General features: G+C 49.9%; 1 protein-coding gene across 2 annotated transcripts; it reads right to left on the bottom strand.

The window, feature by feature from the left end:
• Positions 1-701: 701 nt before the first annotated feature.
• ADPGK (ADP dependent glucokinase) lies at positions 702-8,901 on the bottom strand. 2 transcript variants are annotated; one of them, XM_014889271.2, is made up of 7 exons: positions 8,639-8,901; positions 5,764-5,989; positions 4,435-4,497; positions 4,059-4,179; positions 3,592-3,788; positions 2,761-2,859; positions 702-2,277 (listed from the first exon to the last, which is right to left on the bottom strand). In XM_014889271.2, exons 1-7 carry the CDS (start codon positions 8,851-8,853, stop codon positions 1,729-1,731), a joined length of 1,470 nt encoding a protein of 489 aa, XP_014744757.1. In that variant the 5' UTR covers positions 8,854-8,901; the 3' UTR covers positions 702-1,728. The 2 variants fall into 2 exon arrangements, with proteins under 2 accessions (XP_014744757.1, XP_014744756.1); XM_014889270.2 differs by having other exon boundaries at positions 702-2,280.
• Between the last annotated feature and the right edge of the window lie 213 nt (positions 8,902-9,114).

Raw genomic sequence — 9,114 nt, forward strand, 5'->3', positions numbered from 1 at the left:
ACCTCTAAGTGAGCCTAAAGGAGAGGCTCTTTTCATTTATTTTCAGTTTAGGAAGACTAAACCAGAACTCCAAGTCCTGTGCTACAGTTTGTCAACGATAATAGTAATAGCAGTAATAATAATCATCATAAAAAAATAATCTGGGTAGAATGTCTTCAGTCTTAAGAAAATCCTGCACCTGGATAAAATGCTGACACTCAAGGGAAGCTCAGGGTGGGCTGAGCTGCAGGAAAACACAGCCCTGACTGTACTTCTGCTCTGTACAAGACAGAAGACTTTGCTCGGGGGAATGCTGAATACACATGACAGCATTGTGTGCTGAGTCAGTGCAAGTACAACAGCTGCCAGCTTTCATCCTTGCAGAGCAGCCAGGATGGCATTTCCCAACAGAGAACACCACTGACAGCAGCCTGACAGTGTTAGAGCAACAGATCACTCCACCCTGAGTGACACAGACTCCTCCCTCCATTCAGGTGCAGACTGACCTGGAACAACCTCTGCCAAGCTCTGCTAAGGCACAGGCTTGCCCAGACATGCTGATTGCACTTAACCCAGTTCCACTGAAAACTGGCTTGACAGCTGTGCAAATACACTCCAGCTTCCTGAAGTGGCCAGAGACAAAACCATGCTGGTGCTCTACAATTCTTAGTGTGTGACTGTGAAAAGGTAAAAAAATAGAAGCAAAGTATTTAACAAGGACACATGGTTCTGCTTTTTTAATTTCAAAGGCCAGAGCAAAGCAACTATCAGTGACCTAGTCAAAAAAACCCCAACATCAAACCCTAAAAAGGCCTCTTCAGTCTTACCTGGATAACGCTGTTGCAGCTTTTGAGCTTCCAGAGGGACCTTCCCTAATATATTAACCTTTCCTAATAGAGGGCAGGGAGACTGAAGAATCTGGCACAACCATTCTCAAACAACCAAGAATGAGTCTCCAGCAACAAGAGCTTTCCTGTAACACACCATTAGCAGACTATTTAGTGTACAGCAAACATAGGGAATGATTTGGGGTTCCCTGGCAGGGAAACAGAACTGTCTCCCAAACAGAAACCCTGATTATCTTCACTCCTTGTTTCCAAAAAACTAAGCACAGGCTGCTGGGGCTCAGTTGAACACCCTTAGTCACAGATATCCAGAATCACCTGTGCAGCCTGGAGTAGGTTCAGTCTATGTCACATTTTGGGACCATGGTTCCCTCTGGGGCTGGACACACAGAGGGGTGATTGCACCAGGCAGTAATTCCATTCTCACCCCAGGCAAGGTTTGCAATGTGCTGGGAGGAGATAACCCACACGCTTTTTATTTTGAATTTACCAGAGGCAAGGCAGGGCTGGGCACTCCTGTGCTCTCCCTGGGATTCAGGGGCAGGAAATTCTCCTGCTGCTGCACTTTGCAGCACTGCCAGAAAAGATCCACTCTGAGCTACGAACAGCAATCCTTGCCAGCCAGGGATTTTAGTTTTTGCGTTCCTCCTCCTTAAGACAAAGCCAATTTTCACATTAAAGATTAAAACATCTGCACCTGACCTGCACGTGAAGTGCCTGAGTCACTGCTGAGTGACTGGAATGTACCCGACAGTTTATACCTGGAATTATTCTTTGGCTCTTTTTCAGTTATACCCAGAAAACACAGCACACCCTGGTTCTGTTCCTATACCACCACTGCTTCAAATCCCAATCCACGGGTCTCAGACGCCGTGCAGCGTTGGAGAAGGAGAGTCCTGGTATTCTAGTGAGGATACACTTCGGAATAGAGCAGTCCCTCGGCTGAAATGGCATCCCCGAGTCCCACGGTCCGCACGGGATCCTTGCACACCAGCACGGGGGTGAAGTGGAAGGAGATGCCTTCCCTGTGCCAGTGCACCACGGGCTTGTCTGGATCGAGGGAGATTTTGGATGGCGCCTCCGTGTGGGAGGTGACGAACTCCAGAGGAGCTTTGAGGAAGACTTTGCTGGTGTCGATGGTGTCGGTGGCACAGGCCTGGGTGCCGGCGGCCCTGGCCCCGGCCGCCACCGCCGCCGCCTGGTTGCCCCAGTGGCCGTCCACGGTGACCAGGATGTGGTAGGCCAGCGTGTGGAAGTGGATCCGCGTCAGGTCCGAGGCCCGCTCGGCCGCCTTGCCGTGCTCCTTCAGGATCCAGAAGAGGATGTCGCTGACCATCCCCACATCGGGAATGCCGCTCCAGGAGGCCAGGGAGGCGTGCGGACCAGAGGCAGACTGCGTGAGGAACAGCAGCTCCTGCTCGTTCAGCCCGATGGAGTTCACCAGGGGAAAGACCTGCTAACAGGAACAGGGAACAGCGGGGTTGCCTTCAGGAGTGGAGTCACACCTGGGATTCCTCCCCAGGCCCTGGTTTTTTGCAGTACCCTGTTGCTGGCTCAGCAGAAGCAGTACCCAGTTTCCCAGTCACTGCACTTCCCAAGTTGGCAAGAATTACTTAGCCAAGAAAACATTCCATTTGGTGCAATTAATTTTCCAGACACACACTCTGACAGTAAAAAGTAACAACGCATCAACTCCACATAAAACACAACACTGAGATCAGAGTTGTGTCAAGCTAAACAAGGAATCACCAGGAAAGAAATTCTGCAAAGAAAGTGAGGGATTTTTCAAAATTATAAACTCGGCTCAAATTCAATCCTCAATTTATCTTCCAGTGTATAGTCCAAATGTTGAGTTTTGATTTCTATATTCATGCACTAATGTGTGCACTGTGGTACTGAACCTGGTCAAAAGAGCACATCCTTTCATTTTCCTTACCTGATGCATTATGTTGCTCATAAAATCCTGATCAGTCATACTGGCCAGCTCCAGGTGTATGGGAATGTCAGTTGGGATATCAGAGATGGAGGCCACAGCCTACAGGAAAAAGGAAAAACAACCCTAGAACACATATTTATTAAGGAACAGAAGAAGAAAAAGGGTTTTGACTCAAGCTACACATCCTTTAATCTTCCTGTGTGTGGATATAAACAATTCCAATGGGATGTCTGACCTGTGTATGTACTGCTAAGAAGAGGAAATAAAACAACTTCTAGTTTTGCAGCATCCCAGGGCAGGAAAACTGTATCTAACCTTAACCTGCTTCCAGCTCAGCACCTTTTTAATGGATTAATTCCAAAAACCTCACAAATCTGAAGCAGCTGCAGAAGAGCTGATCCTAGAACACAAAAAATGCCAATGCCTTGCTTCAGGACAAGCCCTCAGCTGCAAAAGAGATGTAAGACAGATGCTGTTAGATGCTGTTTAAGGAATTAAGGTGTTGATTATAACCTGGATCATCTCAGTATCCAGCACAGGAAAAGTCTGGTTTAGCTGCTAGATAAGCCCAGTAACCAGGTCAACACCCTACAGCCAGGCAACCAGCCCTTCCTTTCCCTGGACAAGTCACTGAATCTAAGAAAAAACAATGTTACAGGCTTAGACTTCAGCCATTCTTGCAGCTCCCACTCTCCTTTTGGCATTCAGTACTGAGATCTGTGGGAGCTCTGAAGGCACAGCCTTCCTACACCTTCAAACTTGGGAAAACAAAACCTTGCCATGGAACACTTGTAGTGGAAATTAAGGAAATTCAGGGATTCAGTATCTCACCTCCATGAGTCGTCTGTGTCTCATCTCCTTGCTCTGCCCTTCCATCATGTGAAGTCCTGAAAGCACCACCAGGTCTGGCTGGAATTCATCCAGGCTGGACACAAACACTTCCAGCATGTTCAGGGCACCGTTGGACAGGTCATGGGAGAAGATGAAGCGGTTGGCAGTGGGTGCTCTCACTCGGCCCCACTGCTCACCTGGGGTGGAGCAAACAGGACCAAGTGTGTGTGAACTGGTTTATTCCTGGGCAAGATCACAAATTCAACGGGCTCCAGCAGCAGCAAGGAAAGCCATGGAACTGTTTTAGCCATTACATGAAGGTTACCCTGAGTTTCATCAGTACGTGGTTAAACCTGTGTTTTCAGGGACTATTTTAGTGTTTATGGAGCTTCAAAACGACACCCCTCAGGCTGTGCACCAATGTTAGTGATGTTCAGGGGTTCCACTGAACACCTGCTCCCTTGTACCTGCTTGATATTCCAAGATAAGATGGAATTCATCTCTTTCCTGCATGGATTCAGGTGGCACAACCACATTGTCATCGAGCAGTTCATGGAGTTTGGGACCAACTGGGCCACAAAGGAGGATCTAGAAAACAAGGAAAAACAAACAGTTTCCCCTTGCCATGTACCTTGCCAAAATTTAAGCGTCACCTAACACAACTGATTTTAAAAAGTTAATAATTCAATTTTTAAAAATCAGCTTGGAAGTCCAACCATATGTTCCACCAGCAGAATCTAAGAAATAACTGCCAGATCCCCAAAACCTACACAGAAGTAACATGAGACAAGCAAATTAAAGAACACAAGCAAATGGCTTGAAATGTTTGGAACATGTATGTACCTTCAGGTCTGGATTTGTTGCGAGCTTCTGCCCGATGAGAGCAGCATTTCCTCCCACATAAAGCTGTAAAACAAACAGAGCTGGGTGTGGGCATCTCCTTGTTTTGGGACCTTTAAACACATTAAGTTTTCAGTACAGGCTGGACGTTTTGGCTTTTTAGAACAGGGTTCAGCAGGACCCAAGTTACTGAAGGTAAAACGATTTCACAATTCTCTGTGAGATCTCAACAAGTTGAGCATACTTTATTTTGAACCTAAATATTCACCTCCAGGTAAAGGGCCTGTAAAAATCAATCAAATCCCAACACTGTGGGAATTGCACTGTAAGAACCAACTCATTCAGCACATAAACAGCCCTTGCTCCTGTGCAACCTATCTGTGGCTAAAGCCCTGTAGGTTTTTAGCAAGGCTGACAAATAAAAACTGCAGCAATTCTTCCTCCAGTTTGAGGCTGAGGTGAAACCTGCTGCCTGTGCCCATGTGAAGTGAAAGAAACTGTGGAAGTTTCTTCAGTAAAAAAGGTCAAACTTTCCAGTTAAACTCTGATTTGAGCTTGAAAAGCAGTGAATATGGGTTGTCCTGAGGGTCAGGTGCTAAGAGGAGGCCAAAGAGAAGATCCAAGGGCTGCTCTGGAGCCAGGCTGGGAAAGCTCAGGGTGTTCGCCTAGAGAAAAGAAGGCTCCAGGGAAACCTCAGAGCCCCTGACAGGGCCTAAAGGGGCTCCAGGAGAGCTGGAGAGGGACTGGGGACAAGGGATGGAGGGACAGGACACAGGGAATGGCTTCCCACTGCCAGTGGGCAGGGTTAGAAGGGATAGTGGGGAGAAATTCTTGGCTGTGAGGATGGAGAGGCTCTAGCACAGGTTGCTCAGAGCAGCTGTGGCTGCCCCTAGATCCCTGGAAATGTGCAGGTTGGATGGGGCTGGGAGCACCCTAGGCTAGTGGAAGGTGTCCCTGCCCATGGTGGCACTGGATGGGCTTTGGGGTCCCTTCCAACCCAAACCATTCCTGGCCTCTCTCACAGAAATCAGACGATTCTTCACTCTCAACACCATCCCAAGGTGTTGGAAGCTCTTTTACAGCCTCAGCCCCATCTGGCTCCCAAGAGGCACATTTGACATTTCAATTTGGGAATGTCAGTGGGGGAGAGACCATTTAAACCCCTCCCATTTGCAGCAGGAGCAGAACCCCAGGGAAAACTATTAACACAATTCAAGCTACACCACAAGCTTCTTCCTCAATGACTTTCTCTCTAGAGGGAGAACCAAAGTCAGCAGTGATCAGGAAGTGAGGAAGAGGATTGCCAAGGCTCCCCTGCAGGCGCAGACCCACCTGTGCCGCGGGGTGCTCCGAGGCCGCCCGTGCAATGGCCTGGAACGCCTCAGCATCGCTGAAGAATCGCTCAGCGGCCGCCCCTCTCTCCATGAAGTGGGAAAAAGCCTCCCTCAGGTCCTGCCTGGAGTTCAGGACTGCGTGGTTCTTCCCATCGCTGGGCTCCAAGCCCAGCGCCTCCAGCAGCTTCACCCCAGACAGAACCACGTCCACGCAGGCGTTGACACTGGGAAAGAGAAAGAAAAAGCGTCCTGGGAAAACCAGACAGACCTCAGGGCACCTGGGAGGGCAGTGAGGTCACATCCCTGACTCTGCAGGGGGAGAACAACCAACCAAAGGGAAAAAAGCCAAAGGAATTTCCTGAAATTCTTTCCTAAAGCTTTCTCCGTTTGACTGGCTTTTACTGTGCTCAGAGAGGGATTTCATTCTGCTGAATGAAAACAAGGAAAGTTTCATGGTCCAGAGGTGGTTGAGTATGTTACAATACAGGTTCTACTTCATTTCCTGCCTTGGGCTAGCTTAAGAAGAACAGGCATAATAACAGTGGCATTCTAAGTTCTTAGAAGCTTTTAAAAACATGTATTTTGGGTTTAAAATGTGCATGTGATTCAAAACTGTTAAAAACAAAACTGGAAGTGTTTAAGTCAGCTAGATCAGCCTCTGGAGTTTCATTATTCCTAATAATACCCAAACCCAGACAAAAACTCTCCACACAGGCTGGTTCTGTTTACAAAAAGTCAAGAGAGCAACTCGTCAGTTAAAATATTTGAAACGGGCAGTTTCCAAAGGACCATCCCAAACGTACAGAAGCAGCATGCAGTGGAAACAGGAGAAAAACCCTGTGATAGTAAGGGAGAGATAAGAACTATTTCAGTAGATCCAGGCTTTTTGGACAGTCTAACTTCCAGTTCCCATGTCTCATCAATTTAATCACAGTCTAATTCAGACCAGAGGACAGGACACTTTCTGACTGGAACCAGAACCCCAGGAAGACAATTTAGAAACACTTGCCCTCGTCTCACTCTGTGGCTTCAGAGCAATAACAATATATAGCAAATATTTCCTGAGATGACACCAACAATTGCACAGAGATGAAATTTAAGCATCTTCTGTAGCTGCTGTCAAGTGCCATTTTTGTTCCTGTGCCCCACATTTCCCTGACAAGGATCCAAAACATCTATCAAACTCGTGCAGGATCCCTGACTTTCTCCACACCTCCTGCCACAACCCTCCAAGGGCCAGTTCCTGCTCCCTGTCAGTGTGGAGTGCTCAGCACTCAGCATTCCCTTGGCAGTGACCTCTCAGGAGTCAGATTTGGGGTGCAATTAAAAAAAACAAAAAACAACAAAAAAAACACCCCAACAACAAACCAAAACTGCCTCACACAAAATAAAGGACATGAAAAACCCTGCAGCTTTCCACTCCATAAGGTAACTGGCCCAGAAATCCTCTGGATGTGCATCACCTCCTACTCCAAGGACAGAGAAATTTCCTAGCAGAGAAAAGAAACCATAAGTTCAAGCAGCATTTTAGCCCAAATTTTGTTTTGATGAATCATTACAGATCCAAAGGCATGAAACTAAGTCATATTCCTCTGCTAACAGAGAGTTACATAGTCATGGAAGTAGATAACTCCTTCCAACATCCAAATCTTCCAGTCAAAGTCAAGGCACCTACCATGTCCATATATTTAAAAGACAGTCAAGTGCTAAATATAACATCTGGATTAATGGTCAGACTGAAACCCAGCATATAAGATCAACGTGACATTCCTGAACTTTCCTCTTGTTTCCTTCCCACTTTAAAAAGAGAAAGGGTGTTGAATTTCCCTGAGCTCAACATCCATTGCCTTCCCTCCTATCTCTCTCCAGCTCTGCCTGGACTCAGTTACCTCTTCCCAAAGGCAAAGAAACTTGTGAACTTTATAAACGTGTCTCTGGTAACTACTTATTGCCAGCCTGTGCTGGATGGACCAGCAACTCCAACTGACCCTGACCCAACCCTCAGACTGTACATTAATTTGTTTTACAGACAATCAAGCTGGGAATAATGTCTCCAGAGAAGGGCTGCCAACAGGGCCAGAGCCCAGCTTAAATCCCCACCCTGGGAGTGTTCTAGATCATTGATTCTCTCAGTGGATGTTAAACTCTGACTGCAAAGCACTGTGGGAAGTGCTGCACTCACATCCAACTCTTTTCCATGGAATCATAGAATGGGTTGGAAGGTACCTTTAAGGTCATCTGGCTCCATCCCCCGCCATGGGCAGGGACATCTTCCAGTAGCCCAGGGTGCTCCAGGCCCTGTCCAGCTTCACCTTGGACACTGCCAGGGATCCAGGGGCAGCCACAGCTGCTCTGGGCAACCTGTGCCAGGGCCTCACCTCTCTCACAGCCAGGAACTCCTTCCTGATATCTCACCTAATCCTGCCCTCCGGCAGTGGAAAGCCACTGCCCCTTATCCTGTCCCTCCAGATCCTTAACCCAAGACCCTCTTCAGCTCTCCTGGAGCCCCTTTATGCACTGGCAGAGGCTCTGATGCTTCCCTGAAGCCTTCTCTTCTCCAGGTGAGCAGCCCCAGCTCTCCCAGCCTGGCTCCAGAGCTCTCAGAGCAGCTCTGTGGCCTCCTCTGGATTTGCTCCAGCAACTCCACGTCCTGCTGATGTTGGGGACCCCAGAGCTGGAAGCAGCTCTGCAGGCAGGGTCTCACCGGGGCGGCGCAGATACACCCCAGCTACATCGCTGTGCACGCCGGGGCCGCAGCGCATCCGTACCCGCACATTCCACACCCTCACACGTGGGCACCGGGATGCACATCCCGGCCCAGGCGCGCTCCCCGCCCCTCCGCCAGGGGGCTCCCCGCGCGCTCCCGCACCTACCCGACGGCGACGCGCGCCCAGCCGCGCGCGGGCCGGACAATGGCCGCCTGCCAGGCCGCCACCGTGCGCGCCTCCAGCGAGCGGGCGCGGCGCAGCGTCCCCAGCAGCGAGGCCGAGAGCTGCCGCAGGGCCGCGGGGGGCAGCTCGGGGCCCAGCACGCACAGGTAGCCCAGCGCCAGGGCCAGCAGGCCCACACACACCGACCGCTGCCACATCGCGCCGGGCGCGCTCCACTGCTGCTCCTCCTCCCCCGCCGCCGCGGCTGAGGCGGGGCGCCGCCGCCGGGGGCCTTCTTACGCCGCCTCCGTAGCGCCCCGCCCCCGCCGGCCGCCGTAAACTTCTTCGGGAATCGTGGCGCGCCACTCCTTCTGCGTAACCTGCGTGCGGCCCGGCCGTGCGGTTTCACCACCTGCGTAAATCGGTATGGGAATAGCGCTTCCCCTGCGTAACTTGCGTGCGGCCCAGCAATGCCCCTA

The sequence above is a fragment of the Sturnus vulgaris genome, chromosome 13 (genome assembly GCF_052056855.1).
Source record: "Sturnus vulgaris isolate bStuVul1 chromosome 13, bStuVul1.hap1, whole genome shotgun sequence".
In the NCBI taxonomy this organism is placed as follows: domain Eukaryota; kingdom Metazoa; phylum Chordata; class Aves; order Passeriformes; family Sturnidae; genus Sturnus; species Sturnus vulgaris.